At 40.8% G+C, this 25873-nt stretch overlaps 1 protein-coding gene across 2 annotated transcripts in view; it reads left to right on the forward strand.

Moving 5' to 3' along the window:
- LOC131696464 (parvalbumin alpha-like) overlaps positions 1–23291 on the forward strand; it is a 52263-nt gene extending 28972 nt beyond the window's left edge. Inside the window, exons 1-5 of one of the 2 annotated variants that reach the window (XM_059016184.1) lie at positions 13579–13709; positions 19773–19841; positions 20911–21043; positions 21543–21652; positions 23010–23291. In XM_059016184.1, coding sequence (XP_058872167.1) covers positions 19781–19841; positions 20911–21043; positions 21543–21652; positions 23010–23038 — 333 coding nt within the window. In that variant the 5' untranslated portion in view covers positions 13579–13709; positions 19773–19780 and the 3' untranslated portion in view covers positions 23039–23291. Of the gene's footprint in view, positions 1–13578; positions 13710–19772; positions 19842–20910; positions 21044–21542; positions 21653–23009 lie in introns of those variants that run through there. The other variant, XM_059016185.1, reaches the window with a different exon arrangement.
- The last annotated feature ends 2582 nt before the right edge of the window (positions 23292–25873 follow it).

The following is a 25873-nucleotide window of genomic DNA, read 5'->3' on the forward strand; positions in this document are numbered from 1 at the left end:
TATCGCAGTTCACCATATGTGCACGAATACTGTTACCTATAGACATGAATCCCTTGGCCATTAGCCAAAGCTGGTTACCCAAACCCTGCTGCCCCGGCCCCCCCTGTTATTAATACCCTGTGTTGTGACGGGTCTCTGGAAATGTGGGGAATGTCTAGAATGCTGGTTGAGGAGATCCCAAGTGTCAAATGGTAGCACCCAACAAATCAATCATGGAGCTAATTAGCTGAATAATAAGACCTGTCCGCAACTGGAGACCAGGGTTCATACACTGGGCTCTGGTATGTTTAGGAAGGGAAAAAAAAAACATGCACATACCTTCCAAAACACCCCTTGGTACTGTGTTTTTGCATCGTATTATTTGTGCAGTTTTACCATGAGATATCACACACCCCCATGCAAGCGTCTTAACCACTATTCATATTAGCTGGGCTTGGCTGCATTTGTGGTTATAGAGCTTTTAATCTCATCTTACCTCATTAATGTAGCACACAACACTGCCCATTACAAATACTGTTGAGTAATGTTTTCTTCATACATAATGATGGCTCCATTTTTTTAATTTTTTTTTTACAGGGATCTACTGATATAATATTTAATCAGAAATTTGCTGTGGATGTGAACAACTGTCTGAATGACTTTTAAAAGCTGGTGAAATTAAAGTAATTGTGGCAAACATAATATTTCTTTAAATATTTTGCTAGAGAGGCCTCAAATGTGCAGTTTTGAAAGAAGCACATGTTTTTATCAAACATGAATTCTGAGTGAGTACAGACTGCACCTGATACACTGCACAATAAAATACATGTGAGTACAGACTGCACCTGATACACTGTAGTGTTAGAAAGTGGTACATGTGGTATGCGTACCAAAAATCGACCCATGTAATGTCAGAAAGTGGTACGGTGTCACATTGAAAGTGGCACGCTGTCAGATTTTGGTACCGGTGTAATCAATCGCTATCTGATGGGTGTTTTCCTGTTGTCAAACAGAGGTACATTTATCATTAATTATACATTCTTTTTTTACAAACTTAAACTGGAAACAGACAATCAATTTCCCTAAAAAGAAAAACAATTCATGACAAACAAAACAAGAAAATGAGAAGTTTAAATTTTAAAAATACGTAAAAGACAGAACATACATAACATACCAGATTTGATGGGGCGCTTCCCTGCTTTCTCAGCGGAAGTTGTTTAGGCACGAGCAAGCACGTACCTGAAAATAACACAACACCGGCTACCGGCCGTGACGAAACCAGAAAGGGTCAGGCTGTGTCAGGGGCCACTTTCTTTTGTCATTTCCATATTCAATATTATTATTTTTTTTATTTTTATTATTTATTTCTTAGCAGACGCCCTTATCCAGGGCGACTTACAATTGTTACAAGATATCACATTGTACATTATTTCACATTATACAGATATCACATTATTTTACATACAATTACCCATTTATACAGTTGGGTGTTTACTGGAGCAATCTAGGTAAAGTGTTTACTGGAGCAATCTAGGTAAAGTACCTTGCTCAAGGGTACAACAGCAGTGTCCCCTACTGGGGATTGAACCCACAACCCTCCGGTCAAGAGTCCAGAGCCCTGACCACTACTCCACACTGCTGCCCAATATTATGTTTGTCTATTTTATTTTTGTATTCAGTGTTATGATTGTGATGTTACTCTGCCTTCCAAGACCTAACAAAAATACTTATGAACTACTATGTATGAGCCAAGAATGTCTGAATCACTTGGCAGTTGGCACAACTGTCAAATTGTTTCTACTAAATTGGTTTGTGTTTTTCATGCAAGTTAGATCCACTTTTCCAATTGTGTCTATATGCTTGGTCCGGGCTAAGGTTGCCCTAATTGTTTTGTCACAGGCTCTTTATTCGAGCGGCCAGTGGGTCACAAGTAAAGGGGACAACAACAAGCTTTTAGTAGAGTTACAAAAGTCATTTATTGTGCAAATCGTGAAGGATAACGATACAGTACAAGTAGGTAGAGTGCCAAGTGGTTTCAGAGGGGTACCCAACACACACATTGAAACTCCAGCAAAGATAAACTTTGTTTAACATGATAGTGGTATTTAAGTGTGTAATATGAATAGTGAAATACATCGGAGTCCAGCTGCATGTAATCCCCAGATCAAATTTGATATAGCGCTATCTGAACTGCAGTATAAGCAATAATAATAATAATAATAATAATAATAATAATAATAATAATAATAATAATAATAATAATAATAATAATAATAATAATAATAATAAGCACAGTTTACAATAACACTAATACAGCCATACTTGATGGCAAGTTTATTTGTATTGTCCCTTAAGTAACAAGTGCTTAGAGGATGGTTGTGACACTAGAAGGAGCGTCCGAGTGACAGTCCCCTGTGACATGTTTGTTATAATTTGTGTGAAAAATGCATGCCAAGTTAGTAGGAATAACTGGGGAAACCTTGGCCCCCACCGCTTTGACAGTTGTGCCTTTGCTTGGTGCTGGCCAAGGTTGCCCCAGTTGTTTATTCAAACTTGGCTTATGTTTTTGATATCTCCACTTAAAATTACTTGTCTCTTTTGATACATTGAAAATGGGTTTTTGTTTCAGATATCACTTCTTTTTTTCACATAATAGATAGGTATAGTGTGTGTATATCGTATATCGGCAAGAGCATTCAAATGCAAATTTCACAGCATTCAAAGTTTGAATAATTTATCATTTTTTAATAGGTTTCAAACGCATGTCAGTAGTAAAGAAGCATCCACTTTTCCAAGACTTTATTGCTAGTTACTGATTTTGACTTTGGTTCAAAAGTATAAAAGCATCGCAATGAACATTGTATTTATTTGTACTTGGCTACAAACTTATATATGCATATCAATCGTAAAGTGAATGACATGAACATGGCAATGCTAGAAATCATGTGTTTTTTGCTAACTAAAGCATTAGATCTGTTGGTAAAAGGCCATGTACAGTACATGTCTTTGCATTTCTTGTCCATGGTTTGAGTTCAATAAGAGTATTTCCATGCACCCACTTTGTAGTGCCAAGCACTGAGAGGACACACACGTAGTGTCCTGAAGGGAATTCCCCTCCTTTGTGTATGATAATGGAAGATAGTTTGTAATTGCGTTTGTCCACATTAATTGTACTCTTGTGCACACCAGTAAAGTTGACATCTTGTCACTTTGTAATATTCCTGTTTGCTTCCTTCCAAAGCATAAGCTGGACTGCAAGCATTCTTCCTGCTGACTGAAGGACTTCACGTTTCATTAGTGTGAATTGTTGGCAGTGGCAACATCTGCCCACTTCTGCTCCATATGAATTAGTTGTTCCAAACACATGGAATGTCTACCATCAGGTTTATGCAAAGAGTAAACTTGCCCCACCTCTTGATTTGATGTGCAGTACTCACATTCTGTACCTAGTATGTCGTGTCTTATGGTGACTGAAAGCACATCAGATATTTGTGGGCAAGTTTGACACAATTTTGGTGAGAAACTCAACAACATCTTGCTGGTCAGCTCTACTCAAGAGTTATCCTAAGGAGTGACAAATGTCCACAGTACTGAGAGGTATAGTGGATGACAACTGATCATAGTTGGTAACAAAAGTCTTGAGGGCTTGTTGCCCACTCTGTTTTAAAAGTTGGCAGTGAAGAAGATATTGTAAAGTGGTGTTTGAAAAGCAGGAGGTGAGATTGGTGTTGCTCAAATCTCTGATTGGATGTGTTCCCTCATAACGTGGTAGCTTTTGCTGTTTTGACATACGAAATACAAACAATCTTTCACTATGGATCCCTTATACGTGTTGATCAGGGCAGTAAAGACCTCTCAGCCTGCTGTACTCTGCAACTGCTGCTTGAAGTGCACAGTGTCCATGCCAATAGATGAATGTCCTCCTAGCGGTTTGTATCTGGTTACAGGTGTCTACTGTAGACATGAGACAGGTTAAACTTCCATCTTTGTCATCTAAGTCTTTCATGTGTTGGATAATTTATTTCTTGCAGCTGTAAATATCTCCTCCCTTTATTGGTATCAGTCGTTTAGTCAAGATCAGTTTTGTTAGTGGCTCCGAGTCTGGCGCACCAGGTGACACACGCAATAGAAAACAATGCCAGGTAAAATGCAATAAAAATAAAACTTCTGATATCTGTGCCCAGTGTGAAAGAGCACACGACAAGTTGATAAGCGTTACATCTGTGTGGACTGTGCTAATATGGGGGCTACTTTGAAGTATGTTTCCCTGAACAATACACATAAGAACATAAGAAAGTTTACAAACGAGAGGAGGCCATTCAGCCCATCTTGCTCGTTTGGTTGTTATTATTATTATTATTATTATTATTTATTTCTTAGCTGACGCCCTTATCCAGGGCGACTTACAATTGTTACAAGATATCACATTATTTTTACATACAATTACCCATTTATACAGTTGGGTGTTTACTGGAGCAATCTAGGTAAAGTACCTTGCTCAAGGGTACAGCAGCAGTGTTCCCACCGGGATTTGAACCCACAACCCTCCGGTCAAGAGTCCAGAGCCCTATCCACTACTCCAACTTATTGATCCCAGAATCTCATCAAGCAGCTTCTTGAAGGATCCCAGGGTGTCAGCTTCAACAACATTATTGGGGAGTTGGTTCCAGACCCTCACAATTCTCTGTGTAACAATGTGCCTCCTATTTTCTGTTCTGTTTTATGTTCCTATTTTCTGGGAACTGAGTTATTTTCTTTTTATGTTATTTTTTTTTTATAAATAATTACTTTGTTTTTACAGTTTTGTATGTACATATAGTAGTTTACACAATATTTTCTTTTCAAATGTTTATTTTATTATAGTTTTTCATTCTTTGAAGTCATGCGTTATATGTGATCATTTTGAAAATAAAGCCTTTTATGTTTATTTTTCCATTTAAATACAGTGTTTCTGCTATGCAAATGTTACAGATATGATGTTCATGAATATATCTTTTGAGTTGTATCTGAAAGTTTCTCTTTCATTTTCATATCGAAGCTGTTAAAATGTAGCCGTTAAAATGACTGCTGTTGGCAGTTCTAGGTAGTAACATAAACCCGACAGTTCTAGAGTTAAGTAGGACTATTCTTTTTTGAGGTATCCAAACAGAAATTTGTAGCAAGGGACTTAGTCATTCTTGGGCTTTTCTGTCACCACATCATGCCATGCAATGAAGTCATAGAGGTTCATGTCTTCCAGAGCCTCTGGACGTTTTGGATAGTACAAGTCAATCCAGGAAGGAAATTAGAGTCAATTAATTCTGGGTTTTGCTCTGTAACTTATCAATTTCTTCCTTTGATTTCACCCGACGGCTACGAATCATCGATATATCAACCCACTTGATAGTAATGTATGGATCCGTGCCATACAGAGCGATGCCTAGAAGATTGTCTGCTGCCTAAAGCACCACATTCTCTGTTGGACAGAGTGCAACATTCTACAGTCTGCTGGCCAGAGACTTGTTTGAATTGTTGTCATTCATGATGCCAAAGGCATAAATCTTCTCAGATTTTAATAGGTATTTTGTGATGTAGCGGTTAAGGGCTGTAGAGTGTTCACCAATAAACTGAATGTCCATATTTCCTTCCCAAGCTAGTAAAATGACTGGATTGTAGTCGTTAATTCTGGCTTGTGTAATATTCCGTGGTAGATCATAGAGTCTGCTGTGAGATCTGAGTGCTCTCCGGCCAGCGATTGCATCAGCCACATCTCAGATTTCCATAATTGATTGTTCTTGTCTGGGAAATCCAAAGCGATAAACTGACACCACTCTGTTCTTGGTTTTCTTTTACCTAAGCCAGTACTTGTTGCATTTATGTTGCTGCCATTTCAAGACACGGTCTCAGACTATAGGTGCTATCAGGTCACTTGGAATGGTGCAGGTGACATTTCGGTGATGAACTGTGCGATCTGTGGCTTCAGCAAAACTCCAATAACAGGTGCACCTTCCACCCAAAGAAGCATGTGGAAATGCTGCATGCCACGGCCCTGGTACTCTCTGCACCAGAAATAATGTGTAACTTTCCTCAGAGGGCCATTTGCAGATGTGATGAAACTTGTTATCTATGAACCTGGATGCACTAACAGATGCACTTATCGGTAAGTTTTTGAACTGCGGCCCATTGACCTCTTTGATGTATTTTCCCAGGTCAGTCCAGGTCCATTCTGCGGGGCTCAATGTGAGAAACCATAGTCATAGCATCTACATCACTTCTTGGTTTACGCCAATACTGTGGAATGTTCCTTAAATGGGAGAAAATGGTTGTAAGATCAGACTCAAAGGCATCATCATAGGAAATTGATTTAACATCTCATCTGCAGGATGGAGCACAAGGAGGTTAAGTGATCTGCTCAGGGTAACACAGTGAATCAGTCAGTGGCAAAGGTGAGAGTTAAACCGGTGACCTTCTGGTTACAAGCCCTGGACTTTAACCACTGGACCACACTGTCTATATACATATACAAAAAATCTAATTGTATTCCAACAGTGTAGAGTAAAGCAATGAAAATGACAGTAAAATACATATATACCACCAGGGCAGCAGTGTGGAGTAGTGGTTAGGGCTCTGGACTCTTGACCGGAGGGTCGTGGATTCAATCCCAGGTGGGGACACTGCTGTTGTACCCTTGAGCAAGGTACTTTACCTAAATTGCTCCAGTAAAAACCCAACTGTATAAATGAGTAATTGCAGTTATTTTGCAAATATTAGAATTACAATAAATGTCAATGAATGTAATATGAAATATCACATATGTTAATTAACACTAGAAGTGCCAAGCCAGTCAATTTGACCATTTTGGGTTTTAAATTGTATATTACTGAATGTAATGCACATGCCCGTTTATGACTTTTCCTAAATAAATGTATTAGATATACTGACGGCATATTTGCAAGAAATTGATCATTATGAGCACATTTACCTAGAAGTGCCAAAACCGGTCATTTTAACCGGTTATTTCAATACATATTTATTTATCAAATATAGCCTATAATCCTGCCTGTCCTTTTCAATACAATCAGTCCCATGATCAAGTGGCATCTACCTGTCTACATTCTTTTAGTGCTTGAAAAACACACCTCTCTGAGTCATAGGTGTATAGCCCTGTGTATAGCATTGCAGGATCATTCTTACAACTATACTGAGATTGAGTGGGCATACTGAGAGTGATACACTGAAAATAAAAATGGCTCAGAGGCGGAGAATGACCAGAGAGCATGTTCTAGAAATGCTACACGCTGTGGATGAAGATGACTCTGATGCAGGGGTTATCAGTGACACTGGGAATGACAGCAACCATTCGTGGGTTCTAGAATTGAGCCATTCTGAAAGCAACATTGAGGACAGTGCTACAGAATTGCCAGCTGCCCTACCTGTAACAGGACCAACCAGGCGCTGAGGCAGAGGTCGTGGTCTTGGAAGAGGCTCCAGAACAGGTGAATCACCTGCCATGCCAGCTGGGCAAGTTCAGTCTGCTGCAGCCCCTGCTACCATTCCATTTGCAGCACCTCCATCACCAAGGACAACATCTCCTGCTGCATTGACACTAAGCAGTGGATTTCAAGAGATCGGAAAAGACGGGGGGGAGGGGGGGGGGCACTTCTGAAAACATAGTGACTGAAACACCAGGTCCAGCATCGCACTCCAGATGCAGCATTGACACTGTACTGAATGCTTTTATAATGCTGATCAACATGCAAATGCTACTGCACATAGTACAATGCACAGTAACGCAGGCACACCGCATACAAAATAATGATTTGTGGACATTATCTGTGGAGGAGTTGCAAGCATGTATTGCAGTGTTGTATGTTCGTGGTGCATACCGGGGCAAAAGTGTTCACCTGGAGAGCTTGTGGTCCAAGCAGTGGGGAGTTCCTTTTTTTACTCAGACAATGGCACGCAATTGGTTCAGAGAAATAATGCAATATATTCGTTTTGACGTGAGAGCAACAACAGTCACACGCCTTCTACTGATAAATTTGCCCTGGCATCGGACATTTGGAACAGTTTCATTACAAACCGTATTGCCTGTTACAAGCCAGGCCAAAACATTACGGTAGATGAGCAGCTGTTAACTACAAAACCACGCTGTCCATTCACTCAGCATATGGCTAACAAACCTGCCAAGTTTGGCATCAAGTTCTGGCTGGCAGCGTACGTTGTTTCAAAATATCTCGTCAATGGTTTCCCCTACTTGGGCAGGGATGATACTCACCCTGTTGGCCAGAGACTGGGAGACAGTGTGGTGCTGAGGCTGACAGAGCTGTACCTCGACAAAGGGAGGAACGTGACCACTGACAATTTTTTTACATCACTACATTTGGCCAGAGAATTGAAGAAAAAAAAACACCCTGGTAGGAACTGTAAATAAGGTGAGACGGGAACTACCCCCTCCAGCTCCAGGCTTGCGAGGACCCTTGCACTCGACTACACTGTTCAGGTACAGCGACTGTGCGACAGTGTTTACAAGTGCAAGAAGAACAAAACAGGGATTATTCTCAGCTCTATGCACAAAACAGTGCGATCGGAACCGATGGCAAAAAAAAAGCCTGAGACAGTGGAATACTACAATGCCACAAAGTTCGGTGTGGATGTGCTGGACTAGATGGCATGACAGTATTCAGTAGTCAGACAGGGTCCGACATTGCACCGGATAGGAATAATTGCAATGTCGGACCAGGTCCGACATAGGACCGCAAAGGGTTAAGTAAAGTTTAGCAGCTTTGGTTTGTTTCAATAGAATGTTACAGAATGTGTATCAAAGTGTTCATGTCTGACCATGTATAATATGACATTATAATGCAGCAAAGTAAACACTTATAATTATTTGTACTTACTGTATGAGTGGACCAGTTGATTCAGAGGGCCAGTCCTCATCGAGTTTGTGCGGAATTTAGAAATTTAGGAAGCCCTCATCATAAGAACACAAGAACATAAGACATTTTACAAACAAGAGGAGGCCGTTCGGCCCATCTTGCTCGTTTGGTTGTTAGTAGCTTATTGATCCCAGAATCTCATCAAGCAGCTTCTTGAAGGATCCCAGGGTTTCAGCTTCAACAACATTACTGGGGAGTTGGTTCCAGACCCTCACAATTCTCTGTGTAAAAAAGTGCCTCCTATGTTCTATTCTGAATGCCCCTTTACCTAATCTCCATTTAACCCCTGGTCCTTGTTTCTTTTTTCAGGTCAAAAAAGTCCCTTGGGTCGACATTGTCAATACCTTTTAGAATTTTGAATGCTTGAATCAGATCGCCGTGTAGTCTTCTTTGTTCAAGACTGAATAGATTTAATTCTTTTAGCCTGTCTGCATACGACATGCCTTTTAAACCCAGAATAATTCTGGTCGCTCTTCTTTGCACTCTTTCTAGAGCAGCAATATCCTTTTTGTAGCGAGGTGACCAGAACTGAACACAATATTCTAGATTACCCACAACGCCCTCCCCGCAATCAATCCGTTGCCATGGTTTCTCCAATAGAGGGCCGTCCCGCAGCTGATTGCAATGGAGTCTTTCCGGGTACATGAAACTACGCGCTCCCCCTAATATGGTCACCTTCCGGTTTCCGCCTACCGGCCAGGCAGTCCATCTAGGAGGCAGCGTACCACCGTCCTTACACAGTGTCCTTTCTGATCGGGAGGGAGATTTACAACATCGACTCTTTCTCTCTTTATCACTGGCGGATCTGAGCAATACACATAGCCCCGGCACCACAGAGATAACACAGACATAAACAAACAAGATAGCTGCTTCTGCATCCAGCACTCAAAGAATATCACAAACATTTGCAGAGCTTTTGAGATGTTATAGTAATACAATAATGACTTAGATCACATTATTGAGGAGTCTGGAGATAAAACGAGTGATCAGGAGCTGATTTATCGGTATGCACGACTATGAAGAGGTATGTGAAAAATACAGCGAACAATTGATGGGGCAGGGCTGGAGATGCAGTACTGAGTGTCCTGTTGATATGCAGTGCATTTTAAACCTGTTTTAAACCTGTGAAAAAATACTTTTAAACAGCGCATCTAAAATAAACTGCGCGTGTGAAAATAAATTGGACCTGACGCGCTGAATAAATGGGCCGCAAAAGGTTAAAGGGGTATCTGAGTGGCTCACCTGGTAAAAGCACAGCAGTGTGGTGTGCAGGGTTAGTCATACAGTCAGGGAAGCACAGGTTCACATCCTGGATGTGCGAAGTCACCAGTCTTCACTGGGGATTCCATAGGGATTGTCGCATTCTGGTGCTCCTGTGGGTTAGGGAGGCAAAACCTCATCACGCTACAGCAGACCCTGCCAGCCAGGTCCCCAGTGAGCTCAGAGCGGACATCCGCTCTCGAGTTCTTGAATGTAAAAGAGGAAGCTGGCTTGGTCGTGGGATCAGAGGACACCCACTGAGCCTTCAGTTCTCCTGCGGTGAGGGGATAAAATAATTGGACATTCCAATAGACATTCCAAATTGGGGAGAACATCTGGGGTAAAATAAATGAGCACACTATATATATATATATATATATATAAAGAACAGAGAACCTTGGAATGAATTACAAGCATATACTGTAGAGCTACTTTGAATCCTGTTTCAGTAGTCTATAGATCAAATGTTATTGTTTCCCATGCAGCCCGAGGAACCTCAGAGACCCCCTGGCAGGTTTTTGAAGCAAGCCCCGATTCTGCATCCCCTTTCAAGGCCTCTTTTCTCCCCTGCCTCCCAGGTCGTGCCTGTCCGGCTACAGGCTCCTTTTAAGGAGCTGTCAGCCCCTCTAGGTTCCTTTAATCCTGAAACTAAATTTATCAGGAGCTTGATAGCAGCCAAGGAGGAGGCTAAATTAAACTCAGCCCCTGGTATCAGGTGTAGGCTCAGGGGCAGCTCCCAGGCCACTGAAACAGGAGCCGGGGTGCCTGCGAACCTGAGAAAGCATCCTTGCTGGGCTGGTAGGATGCTCTAAACAAGTGTTACACAACAGAGGTGCAAGGAGGCAGAGGCACCACAATGGCAGCAAATCACTAAGGAGAGCCCCCCTAGCTATATGGAACAAGGGGCCAAGGGGAGTTGAAACTATATTATAGGATAATTGAAAGTTTGTGGAGGAACTACAATGAGGAGCATACATTATATGTGAAAACTGTATAGTTAAATTGTCATTGTTTGGGATCATCTTAACAAACCACCACCAAATCATCCCTTTCTCCTCCCTACCTTACATAAAAAATATAAAAGTTTGGTTTCCTAGATTACTCAACAAATATGAAAACTTTCAGAAAGGCAAAAAAAAAAACATCCTGGTTATTTCCAGGTGAAGAATTTAGGAATGTGAATGTGAGAGGAGATGCACTAAATATTACATTACATTATTTGTTTATTTAGCAGACGCCTTTATCCAAGGCGACTTACAGAGACTAGGGTGTGTGAACTCTGCATCAGCTGCAGAGTCACTTACAACTACGTCTCACTCGAAAGACGGAGCACAAGGAGGTTAAGTGACTTGCTCAGGGTCACACAATGAGTCAGTGGCTGAGGTGGGATTTGAACCTGGGATCTCCTGGTTACAAGCCATTTTCTTTAACCACTGGACCACACAGCCTAAATAAATAATACATTAGTAAGAACAACTTCCATGAGATTATATTAACATAGTATGTTTTCTTGCTATTTTGTTTGCAATTTGGTATCTTTTTCTTCTCTAATATACTTAATCAAAGTTTATTTTTTTAAAGTTTTCTAAGAGCAATGACTTAGTGGGTCTCTAGCAATAGGATCCAACAGCAGCCCTTCCAAATCATGTGCAATGTCAATGCAGGCGCTGGTCTACCAAGGCAAAGGGACTGTGCTAAATTAACTGTTGCCTGCTCTCACCAAAACACTAGATGACACTGAAAAGATTATAGATGGTGCCAAAAAAATCACAGTACTTAAGAAAGATAAATGAAGCAGCAGGGTGAGGCCTGGTCAGTTCATCACGGATTGTGATCTGGTCTGATCTCAGATAGATAAACGGCAGCAGCAGGGTCAGGTCTGGTCAGTTCATCTCGGATTGTGATCTGGTCTGATCTCAGACAGATAAACAGCAGCAGCAGGGTCAGGTCTGGTCAGTTCATCTCGGATTGTGATCTGGTCTGATCTCAGATAGATAAACAGCAGCAGCAGGGTCAGGTCTGGTCAGTTCATCTCAGATTGTGATCTGGTCTGATCTCAGATAGATAAACAGCAGCAGCAGGGTCAGGTCTGGTCAGTTCATCTCAGATTGTGATCTGGTCTGATCTCAGATAGATAAACAGCAGCAGCAGGGTCAGGTCTGTTCAGTTCATCTCGGATTGTGATCTAGTCTGATCTCAGATAGATAAACAGCAGCAGCAGGGTCAGGTCTGTTCAGTTCATCTCGGATTGTGATCTGGTCTGATCTCAGATAGATAAACAGCAGCAGCAGGGTCAGGTCTGGTTAGTTCATCTCGGATTGTGAGCTCAGATAGATATGGATCAAGCTCTGCAGGCTTCAGCCTTCACCTTGAGCAGTGGCTCACAGTGAAGGACTCGAGCAGTTTGCAACTCGGTAGCTCAGTCATCAATCGTGCATCACAGAGCAGGGCAGGAGCTGCAATGAACAGCAGCCAGGAATGCAACTAAACAACTGTAGGTGTTTTAGGAAAACTCCCAGTCAAAGATCAGATCTGCACGCCTCTGAAAGAACCGTTCTGACGTCCTAGTGTTAATGGAGGAGATTTGTTCCGTTTATATAATAACCGGGGAGTCATATTTTCAATGGGCTGGTCCAGTTGATATTTCCAATAATAACCGTACGGTTAGTATGAGAAACACATACTACCCCATGCATTATTCTCTATTCAATGACCTTGACACTAGTTGTCCAACAATGCAGCAGATCAGTTCCACATTCGTCGAAGAGGCCCTGTAATAGGACTTGACAGTCAGCCAGTTTCTTCATGTGCCAGACAACACTAGATCCAACTCTACTTCTGCACTTCCAAAAACACAAAGGATCAGTCGGTACATTTACATGACAAGGGACTCCAGTGGGTTTTGTCATCAGGCGGGTGCAGATCTACGTATAAACAGTCACCAGATTTCAGAGCTAAAGTCACCTCATCTCTGAGGTGCAGTTGAGCTGGGAATTAAGATTCTGGACCAAAGAAAGTCGCCTACTTCCATGGCTGCAGTTCCGATCTCAGAGTCGGGAAATTTCCCCATATCTGGGGATGCAGTTCCGATCTCAGAAAGAAGAAACACACTTCTTGATATGGCTGCAGTTCCAATCTCAGAACTCATAGGACTATAGTTCAAAGCTTGGAAAGTACAATAAATGAGGTCAGGTCAACGTCTAACAGACAGAACCTTATCCTTGAAGTCCAGCATGGCCGGGGTTAACAGCTAGGGAGTGGGGTGATAACAGGGGGTTCTGGTAAGTAAGTACATTTATTTTCAGGGATCTTTGAGTTTTGTGCCAGGGATGGGGAGTATTAATAGTAGCGTTTGATTTGTTAAGGAAAGGAGAATGTGATACTGCTCCTAGCTACTAGTATTTTGACACCAACCTCAAGGCTTCATTTTTCCTAAAATAGCGGATGGGGGCTGGTTATAAAAGAGAAGCCTGCTGTCTGCTGGGTACCATTGCCTCCTTTCAGCCACCACTAATAAGCAGCCCTCTTCCAACGCGCAGACCTCACAGAAAGGTAAGTGTGTGTCAGGGTCCCGGAAGAATGCAAAACGCAAAGGAAACAGGGAGGGAAAAAATTATTGGGAAAGCCACACCTTCCAGAACATGGAACTTTTTTTTTTTACTGTACTAGAGGAACTGAAAAAAGGAAGCTTGGAAAACAAATTTGTCAATTGGAAGAGGGGGTCTGAGAAAAGGGGATTATTAAAAAAAAGAGCAGAGAAATCTTGGAATATGGATAAAATAAAATGGAAAAAATAAATAAATCTGGAAAATGGGACCAGAGAGAAATACTGATTTAAATAATTAGATTAAAATGTACATCTTGCATCAAAATTAAATATACATAATATACAGCTGGATTAAATTTAATTTACACTTAACATCAAAAGCTTCACATTTTTATTATACCTTTACATCAGAAAAAAAGTAATGACAAAAATAATACATTATCAATATGCATATCAATGAGCCATAAAAGAATAAAAGAAAAAAATATTAAAATATTGAAGAATGGGATATTAGGTCAAAGGAAAATGTAATTGTTGATAAAACAGTGAAAAGGGTCAAAGTGATCTTGCGTGTGTTTCTTCTTGTAGGTATTTAATGTTCTAGCACTACAGCTATGGCCAAAAGTTTTGCATCATGAACTAATTTTGCTTTATAAAGTCGAATGAAACCTGCTGAATAGAAAGTTACATTAACATATTTAATTATATACCGCTTTGTAGTTTTCCATGTACTTAGCGAAAAAATGACAAAAATTGAAATGTCACATTTTGAAATCTAACATGAAATACTGTACTACTATTATGGCTTCCAGCACTATTTTGCAATATTATTTTGTAGTTTCTTTGATTACATGATGTTAAATAAAAGATCAAAATTATGTTCATATCATATCAATCCTCAAATTCTAGCTAATGCAAAACTTTTGGGCATAGCTGTAGATCTGTTGGCATACAAACCAATAATGCACATAATATGACTTGTTATAAAGTTCTGTTTAGGAATTGTTGCTCTGCTAAAAAGATCTGCAGTTTTTACAAGAAGCATATTACTTTACCTCTGCTGTGTCCCGTGTGGTCCGTAGCTTATTGTGACAACATAGCTTTTGACAAAATCCAGAGTATTAGAAATACTTTTTCACATAACTCTGCTGAGCAATAAAAAGAACTTGAACCCCAGCATGCTGACCAGGAGGGTCTGTGTTGAAAAGGGTGTCCAGGTTCTGCAGTAACGCTCTGATTGAAATTAGAGGCGTATGAGTGGGAACAGAAAATAAGCAGCTTTGCTGCAGGAGGGAGCGTGATCTGGATACGCCGTGGCGCTTAGCAGGCAAGGGCTCTCTCTTCTGACATATCTAATTTCACACAAATACAAATAGGTGTAACGTTAGTCTGGCATAAATCTGTACGCATCAGGGTTTGCAGAACGCGGTACAAAAACATGTCTATTCATGTTTTATCACATAAGTCATTTCACTGTCCACCTCTCTCACTCTCACTTGTTTTGACTTTTTAGATTCAGATCTCTGTTAGTGGAGATTTACTTATCGGAGATTGCCAAGCTGTGAAACCAGACCCTAACTACTCACTGATATCACTTAATCTGTATAGTATATATCATGAAAAAAGTCCAAAAGAGCAACATAGCTCAAAATGGTTCTTGTTGGCATGGATACATACTCTCCCTATTGAAGCTGACACCCTGGGATCCTTCAAGAAGTTGCTTGATGAGATTCTGGGATCAATAATCTACTAACAACCAAACGAGCAAGATGGGCCGAACGGCCTCCTCTCGTTTGTAAACTTTCTTATGTTCTTTATGTTCTTATGTAATGTTTGGCTTGAAAATTAAATGATCATTTGATCTTATTATGCATCACACAAGTAGCCAATCAGGACAATCATATGGTACCGCGACCTGCACATCGTGGGGCTGGTGCACCATTACACCCGTAACTGCAGTGGAAGTTGGCAGAAGGCAGCCAGGCGCCGTTTGATATTAGAACGAGATGAGATCGTGGCATTCATCGCTTCTTACTAGTTTTGCAACAAGTTAATTCTATAATACAATAGGGTAGCATTTAGCACTGAACCAGAGTTCTGTGAAGTTTCTCTCCCTCTCTCGCTCTCTTTCTTAGCACAATCACATAGTTATAAGGGCAGTGGAAAGGTGTCTGTAAACAGGTTTAGGGATGACGGGTGGAATACCTTGGGGTAGCATTTTAGAAATGCCTGCAGAGTAATTTACCTGAGAATACTGTTGGAAACAGAATCAATGAAGCTTCATGCTGTCTGAGACACGTTGCATAAATCATATCAGAAACCTGTTTGTGACATCAGCGTTGTTTTATTTGTTTTTTGCACTTATGTTACTATCTGTTACATTGTTACTATGTTAAAAAACCAAAGACAGACAGAACTGTAGAAATTAGCTTGAGTTTGAATTGCTTGCGAGATTGTCGTTGGAGTGCACATGGTTCGTATAGGATTGTGCATTGTGGAACTGGGCTCTATTTAAATGATCGAAACTGTGTCAGATCCAAGTACATTTACTCCGTTGTAATCCAGGTGGTGCGTCCCACAGTGATTTATTGCCCCTCTATTAGCATTCATAAAGGTGCATTGTGAGTTCAGCGTGGCGGTGTTATGATCTGCAGGTGAGTTGTCAATCACATATATCACATGTTCTATGAGAAAGGATTGGCTCTGTGCTCTTCAAGGCTTAAGGGTACTTATTTGAAACAGGCCAAAATGAAGCATTAATGATGAGTGGCCATGATGTACCGGAGGACGAGGGCACCTAACAAAAGACAAGGTTGATTATCTGTGACGCCGTTATAAATCGAATGCCCATGAAGCTGGGTTTTCAATCTGTTTTTAGGACTGGATCGCATTGGCGGCTTGACATTTCTATGGTAGCTTGAAGCGAGTTTCATGATTGTAAAGTTATCTTTTAGTGGGCATGCAACGATGGGGCAATGACCGCTCCACTGCACCAAACCTGACTGGCAGCATGTGAGGGTTACCATGTTTAAATGAATCTTTACAATGAGTGTCACTGTGAATGTGTAAGTGTCAAACATGTGACAGGCACCAGAACGTAACTTCAGGACCCCATCTCCCACTTGAGGATGTGTTTCAGCATTACTGTCTGCGTCAAGCTAGCAAGAGGCAATAATCATTCTAGATTTCAAAAACAATGTGGTTTATCTGCCTTTTTAAGATATAACTATACAAGAGCAATATAAAGTTAAAGTAATAGTAAAGTAATAGTCTATTTAGCACGTTTTAAATCGGGTTTAAAGGAAATTGGATAACATTTAAATTAGGTAAGTGTGCCGGGGTGCCCCTCCTCTGTGCGTATTTTGTGTTTTATGTTTTATGTGGTGTGTATGTATTGGTGTACAGGGTATAGCACAGGAGATTTAAAGATTGTATTTGTTGTGGGCACTGGGATTGCACAAATTAGTTCACATGAAGTGAATGATTCATTAGCAACTGAGTCTCGGCACAGCTGTATATATATAGAGGCATTAAGTTATGCTGGTTCGCTACCAAGGAAAGATCTTGTAAGTGACTCTGCAGTTGATGCGTAGTTCACACACCCTAGTCTCTGTAAATCGCCTTGGATAAAGACGTCTGCTAAATAAACAAATAATAATAATAATAATAATAATAATAATAATAATAATAATAATAATTATCAAAGGAGACGATTGGTGGCTATCTGTAGCTTTTTATTCAAAAGGGGTTATAATTTTGTATCCCTACAGTACAGCCTATACTTAGTTCATGATATTATAGTTACAACACCTTGCAAGATGGCCAGATCAGAACGACCTTTAGGGAAAATACCACTGCAGTACTTATATCAATATCCTAATTATATCTATATCTCTGCAAGCATATCTGGTTATAGGGTGTAATCAGGGCCGCAAGGGGAATATTACCGCCCCCCCCACTCCACAACCTCAGCTGTGAGTTCCAGACGTTCTGCAATGGTATTTCAGGACAGGTTGGGTTACCCTCAGAGATGAGGGCAGGCATGTTGCATTAGCACTAATGGGTTTAGCTGCTTGCAGTGGCGATGGAGGCTTCTCCAGCAAGTCCTTTTTAATAAAGCTACTCACCCCATTGAAATGTCTTCCGTCACACATGTTTTATTTTTGGGTTGTGCACACAGAGCCATCGTCTATCCTCTAGTTACACATTCCGAGTTCTAATGCAGTATGAGAACTCCATTACATTATACAATCAATCAGAGGGCAGTAATCACCAGTGAATGCACATACTGTACAGGGCTCTATTCATTTAATCTAATCTAAATACACTGAAGAGCCTCTCACACTCTGTTAAAGTTGTCGGTTTTCACCAAATCCCCTTATTTAAACAACAACTGTATATAGATCTGACACCTCTATGATTAGACCCCATTGTAATGGATCTTATAGTGGCTGATCAGTTAATAATACTGACACCAGCATGAGCCCCGTACTTCCCTCTCCACTGCTCTTTAGTTGAATGGTAAGGCGTTTGTCTTTGAACCGCAGTGTATGCGGTTTGCCTCCATCCTTTGCCTTTCCGTTCAGTTCAATGGGCTGCAATGTCAGTTCATTAAAGTAGACCACATAGGGTTCTCATAATTGTGTACTGCAAATAAACATGTTTCCGATTATACCCACAGCTTTTGACCAGCTTCATCAATGTGTCATTTTAAAATCAATGCAGACTTCAGAGCGAAACACTTGTCCTTTCATCGTAGAAAGAGGAATAGTTCACAAGATAACTAAAGATTGAACTTTGGTGCATTGTTCCCTTGGAAACAGGCATGTTTTGTCGAGTGCTGAAGCTGTCTGTCATTGAGAGACTGTATTACATGACGGTTTGCTGTCACATTATCTTGTACGAGCCGGTTTAGTACGACTGGCAGTGTCTTTTTGTTATTGACCGAATGCGTCGATGGTTCTGTTACATCCCACCGAAAAGATCACATTCATAAAGCAATTTTTAGGTTTTCGGTTGTCTGGAAGTCTGAATAAATATCTGTATAAAACAATATGGAATTGTTTTGAACAATGTTAAATAGCATAGCTTTTTATTGCTTCTATTTTACATTGTACTGGCCATTATATTTTTAAAACTCTGCATCTGCAATACTCCCAGGTAATCCGCCACTTAGGAACACTAAAAGAAACTTAAATTCAGCATTTCAACAAAAAATACATTGTTTAAGAAATCAAGAAAGACATGTCGAATCATTTGTCATTGAATTGAAGTTTCTTTTAGTATTCTTAAATTCAGCACCACCACTTTGCAAAGCAATGAGCTCCTTACATTCATGTTGTTGAAGCTGACACCCTGGGATCCTTCAAGAAGCTGCTTGATGAGATTCTGGGATCAATAAGCTACAAACAACCAAACGAGCAAGATGGGCTGAATGGCCTCCTCTCGTTTGTAAACTTTCTTATGTTCTTATGTTCTTAACACGGAATGTAATTCCTTGCATACGATGACACTCTATACCTCATGCAGAGCTCCTAACACTTTGAAGAGTCTTGGAATTTCAGGCATAAAATTGTTCCAAAAGAACATTGCTGCGTTGGCAATTGAATGCCTGCCATGATTTTTATTTTTGGCCACAGAAAGAGGGCAGCATGTTAAAGCAGCAAGGCACTTACACATCAGAAGTATTTTCACGACTCCGATGTAGCCCATTGATCTTGCAGCTACCAGACTGGTTTCCTCTCCCCGTTCACTTTCTTCCTTCCTTCCTGTGTTACAGACAATGGGACCACTACAATAGTCCCCTATGTGTAGCCTGGAACACTAGTGTGATGTCCCATTAACTGTAACACAGGAAGTGACTGGAGAAATGTGTGGAGTCAAAGGCAAAATAAAAAACTCTGGAGTACAGCAACACAGTACAGGGTCTGTGACAGTGTTGTTATACAGATGAAAGGGGAAATGTTTTAAGAAAGTTTAAGAAATATACACAGAAAATGAAGCACTGATTCTCCTCTCTCTTCTCTCCCCACTCCCTTTGCTTCTCTTGTCTCTCTTTCTCGGAACAGCTGCAAAGATGTCGATAAATGACTTGCTGAAAGCTGATGATATCACCAAGGCCCTGGCTGCCTTCAAGGGTAAGAAACCCATTTGCTATAAATGACAGCAGCAGCCTTCTGTAGGTGGGGCACAAAACCTGACAATTCCTCCAGCTGAGGATACATTATGCCATGACCTTCCTCTCATAGCTGCATACTGAGAGAATCCTGGAAATGCAAATGCATGAGGGTACCAGGATACAGAACTACAGGTACCCGAATGCATTGGCACACAAGTTAAAAACAATCCTGCACTGTCCATTCTCCCTCTTGCTCCACTCTCACCTCACACTATTATGGTCACCCTACTCAAATCCCACCAGCCATCTTTCATCAGACCAACTGCATTTGAATACTTATTTTCTCTGTATCAGAATCCACCTGGCATACTCCTTTTAAATACAAATAAATCACATGCCCTCTGGTGGCCCGCCTTCCTTATGCTATTTCAACTGACCGGGCGTGGCAAGCATAGCCAAGGCATCATGTGATTTCTTCAGAATCGGGAAGTTCTCAAAAGGTAAGCAACATTCTGACTGACCATTAAGAAACAATAGAGACAGCTACAACAGTTCACTACAAGGCACACCACACTACCGCTGCTTTAAACCCACTGACTGGCTTCAAAACGGTGGAGAAAGTAAAGCTCTCCCAGGGTGCCATGTATGAAAATGAATGTGGCGACCCACCTTGTCAAGGGATCCACTAGACCGCAATACGCTGAGTGAGAGTGGTGTGCAACTATTAATCATCTTTGGAGATGCAGAGGTAGCTGGACACTTTGCAGAAAACCGCCTTTAGAAAGCTTTGGTTGTAAGCAGTTCACGACAAACATTAAACCTGCAGTGCTCAGTGCTACAGTACAGGGTACTCCAAATCAACCTTCAACACTGGATAAGCACACCTGTTTCCACCTGAACAGTGATCCAGGAGCTACATGCTGGGGGCCATTCTCCAATGTTTGAATCCGTCGGTGTGTTACATACAGTAGTGAAACACTGTTACTGTGATACTATTGATATACTTATTAGTCTGATTATTGTCCCATTAGTTGCAGGTGCTGATCCACATCTCTCTCTCTCTCTCTCTCTCTCTCTCTCTCTCTCAGCCGCTGAATCGTTCGACCACAAGAAATTTTTCCAGATGATCGGTCTGAAGAGCAAGTCTTCTGAAGATGTCAAGAAGGTGTTCAAGATCCTGGACCAGGATGCGAGTGGCTTCATTGAGGAGGATGAGCTTAAGTGAGTGACGTAGGACTTGGTATCCCTTTCCAAAGGAGTTTCAGTTTGGAGTGCAGATAGACTTATGGTTATGTAGAGCAGTTGGGATTAGGCTGCTAATTATACCCTTTCCAAAGGAACTTCAAGGGCAATGCAGGCAAAACAGTGGTTTAGTGGCAATGGTTCTCTAGCAAGAGGCCATAGTAGCAGACAGTGGTACAACAGTGGCAACCCAATGGTTCTGTACCAAGGGGCTATGGGATCTATAAAGCTGTATCAATGGGAAAAGCCTACACTGGTAGAATGGTACCATAGTATGCTAACTATACCTTAGCAAATGATCCTAGCAAATTATCTCCAATGGCAATGCAGACAGACAGCTAGTTTTATCACAAGTTCAATGCAATGGTTATGCATTATACAAAGAGGCAAGTATAGGGTATCTACAGTGGTACAAGGCTGCCATTGTTAGAATGGTACTGCAGAATACTAACTTTGTCTTAACAATCTCTCTATGTAGACACGTGCTCAAGGGCTTCGACAAGGCGGGCAGAGACCTGTCTGACAAGGAAACCAAAACTTTCCTAAAAGCGGCAGACAAGGACGGCGACGGCATGATTGGGATAGATGGTAGGTGTTCACTTCCTGCCCTCCCCTCCACACACCTCCCTGTCTCAAAGTTCTGCCCAGATTCTATAGGATTGAAGAGCAGACGCACATAAGAACAGAAGCACATAAGAACACAAGCAAATTTACGAACGTCATTTGGACCATCAATGTCTTTCTGGTTCCTAGTAGTTGATTGATCTAAAAATCTCAAAACATTGTCAATGTAGCCGGTAGATAATACTACACTGTTCACATAGAAAGAGCTAACCCTGTAGATAAAAGATCATGTTTTCTACTGTTTTCGCTGTGTGTGCTGAAAACTTAAAAAATATAGAAAGAAACCAATGGCAATTATATACAAATGATTAAGAAACAATTCAATTGAAGGCAGGAATTTGTATTTGTATACCTTTAACTCCTCTAAGACAAATCCCCATTGTTTCTTTATTTGTAATAATAATACAATATGCAGTCAATATAAAGCAAAAAAAGTAGAGACCCCAAACCAAATGCTCCATTCCCTTTGATGTGATTACCACATAGAAAATGCAGATGTCTGTCGTATGTACACATTCTTCTCAGCTGTGTAAAATATCCAAATCTGAAATTACAAAACAAAAGAACATGTATGATTTCTAATAAGAAATCAAGCGTCAGTTTAGGAACGGGTGAAGAGGTCCACCTGTACCCTGATAAGCAATGTCAATGTCCATCCAATCAACTGCTTAGCCAGCTGCTGTAAGCATAACTGGTGAAGGCACTAATCTTGGTAGGCTAATGTAGCCTTAGATAAGGCAGTTCCAGATAAGTGTTATCAGGGTTCGTGAAATCAGCGTTGGTTGTTTGAGTTTAAGATATGAAGATTTTCTCTTATAGCTCAGGTTAATATTTGAGCAATTCACATAAAGTAATTTATCTTGGGATCTCGACATAACACATTTCAATTTTTCTCCCCACTGCCCTTAATGACCCACCATAGCATAGAGTGCATTATACAGACGAGCAAGCCTTCCCACCTAATAAACATCTCCAATAACACATAAGAACATAAGAACATAAGGAAGTTTACAAACGAGAGGAGGCCATTCAGCCCATCTTGCTCGTTTGGTTGTTAGTAGCTTATTGATCCCAGAATCTCATCAAGCAGCTTCTTGAAGGATCCCAGGGTGTCAGCTTCAAAAACATTACAGGGGAGTTGGTTCCAGACCCTCACAATTCTCTGTGTAAAAAAGTGCCTCCTATTTTCTGTTCTGAATGCCCCTTTATCTAATCTCCATTTGTGACCCCTGGTCCTTGTTTTTTTTTCTTGTTTCATTTTCTGAATCGCCAAAAAACACGTGTCTTTGTCTCATAGTTCCTCCCTTTTCCTCTGTTTCAGAATTTGCTATCCTGGTGGCTGAATTATAAGAAGACCCTGCCCATATTTAAGGTTCACTCCCTACCATCAGCACCCCGAAGTCCAGCCCCATTCTGTGGGCTAGTGTTCCTATTTATTTTCTTTTTTATATCGGATTCTCAATCTGTGGGAAAATGAACGAACCCCCAGATCCCCTCACCCAGCACTACCCGCCCCCTCTGCACTATGCAGCCCGCTGATTATTTTGTGAAATGCGCTGGAAGATGCTGTGAACAAAAATAAAAGTGACTCCAACCCACTCTTCCTTTGTGTGAGTGTCTTGTTCTTTCCATAGCCACCAGATTATCCTTTTCAGAGCCCGCACTCAGAGAGCAGAGAGCTTCAAATGGCATTTGAATAGCGTTTGAATCGTTTTTTTGCTCACCATTGAGTTTTATTGATTCCTTGGCATGGGACAGTCATTTAAACCATCTTTTAAAAAAAAACAACAGCATCTTATTATTATTATTATTTATTTATTAGCAGACACCCTTATCCATGGCGACTTACAATTGTTACAAGATATCACATTATTTTCACATACAATTACATTATTTTTTTACACATTATTTTTACATACAATTACCCATTTATACAGTTGGGTTTTTTTACTGGAGCAATCTAGGTAAAGTACCTTGCTCAAGGGTACAGCAACAGTGTCCCCCACCTGGGATTGAACCCACAACCCTCCGGTCAAGAGTCCAGAGCCCTACTCATTACTCCACACTTATGGAAGTGCCCATTAGCTTGTATACTTATTGAGCAGATATGATACATACAGAATAAGCCATAGCTGCCTCAATGTACTCATAACTCCCCTCATCATGATGCTTAAAAATCGAAACAGAAATGTGAGGAGATATACTGGTAAAGTAATTGAACTGTTCACATCATGGTGGTGCTTAAAAATGTAAACTGAGATGTGGACCTCGATGAAAAACTTGTACTGCACAAACATGAAATATGAAAATTGCAAATAACACCAAAAATATCAACCGTCATAGTAACTTGCTGGACAGCAATCTGCAGGCAGTCACGATGCTGACCCTGTAACGGTGTGTTCCCTAGTCTAGAGGAACCCCAATGACAGCATCCACCACACTCTGCCATTGCTGTTTCTTGTTAGCACTTCTCTGTGCTCAACCTCGACCACTATCGTTGGGAGGAAGCACTCTGAATACCACCATCATTCAAATATTCAGAATAGGAACAACCCTTTAAATTGACTTGCTTTTGAAATACACTAAAAAGCCTCTCACACACTGTTAAAGATGTATGTTTTAAATAAGCCTCCTTATTTTAATGTTTTAAACTACAGCGGTATCTAAGAACATAAGAACATAAGAAAGTTTACAAACGAGAGGAGGCCATTCAGCCCATCTTGCTCGTTTGGTTATTAGTAGATTATTGATCCCAGAATCTCATCAAGCAGCTTCTTGAAGGATCCCAGGGTGTCAGCTTCAACAACATTACTGGGGAGGTGGTTCCAGACCCTCACAATTCTCTGTGTAAAAAAGTGCCTCCTATTTTCTGTTCTGAATGCCCCTTTATCTAATCTCCATTTGTGACCCCTGGTATTTGTTTCTTTTTTCAGGTCAAAAAAGTCCCCTGGGTCGACATTGTCTATACCTTTTAAGATTTTGAATGTTTGAATCAGATCGCCGCGTAGTCTTCTTTGTTCAAGACTGAATAGATTCAATTCTTTTAGCCTGTCTGCATGCGACATGCCTTTTAAACCCGGGATAATTCTGGTTGCTCTTCTTTGCACTCTTTCTAGAGCAGCAATATCCTTTTTGTAATGAGGTGACCAGAACTGAACACAATATTCTAGATATTATATAGATCTGTCACCACTGTGATTAGATCCCAATGTAGTGGATCTATTCCTGGCAGCTGATGAGTTAACAATACTGGCATCAGCATAAGACCTGTACTGACCTCTTGACTACAGCTGGCTCTTTAACTGAATGGTAAGACGTTTGCCTTTGAACTGTATGGTTTGTGGTTTGTGGTTCACGTCCAGCCCTTGCCTTTCCATTCAATGGCTGTTCAATTCAATACAGTTTGTTAAGAGATCGGTGGCTGTGCTTATACCCGGGTCATAATAATCTGTAGAAAAGCCCAGTCTGTTGGATTATGATTTGAAATCAGCAATAAGAATCGACAGTGTACTGCTTGTTTTTTTATGAACTTTGTATTCTTAATAAACCCATTACCATGTATTGGAAGAGAAACTTTATTAAATACAATACAATTCATTAAATGCAAACTTTTACTCTACTCTGAATTGTACAGTGTTTTGTAATTTAGCTATTCCGGAGTTGTTGCTTTTTACTGGTTTTTCTTTTATGTAAAAATGCACACCAAGAAAAACTATTGAGAGTTTAACCAATCACCTCCCTGAGATTCACGTCCCTGAGAACTGAACAATTAGTTACAACAATCATCTTTTCACATGTACATTCTTCTGCTGTAACACACATATCAATTTATATTCCTGCATGAGCTTATATTTCTGGTAATAATAGTCTAGGTTTGATACCTCTGCACAAGACTTCAAAATGCTTCTGCATTTAGGTTCTAGATAGAGTTCCTCTATTACAGGGGTTCCCAAATGGGGGGCCGGGGACCCTGGGGGGCTGCGGGATGTTTCAGGGGGCAGGAGCACATACAAAAAAACTCTCTCCCACATGACAAAGCAGTGCTCCTCAGACCGGGGATCAGTTCATTTACACGGGCGCTGCTGTGAGGTGCTTGGGGTTATTTCAAATGTAACATTGGCATCAGCTTGTGTACCATTATACAACAAAAGGGATTGATTGTATAATGAGCACAGTAATTCTGGA

The sequence above is a fragment of the Acipenser ruthenus genome, chromosome 52 (assembly GCF_902713425.1).
Source record: "Acipenser ruthenus chromosome 52, fAciRut3.2 maternal haplotype, whole genome shotgun sequence".
Classification (NCBI taxonomy): domain Eukaryota; kingdom Metazoa; phylum Chordata; class Actinopteri; order Acipenseriformes; family Acipenseridae; genus Acipenser; species Acipenser ruthenus.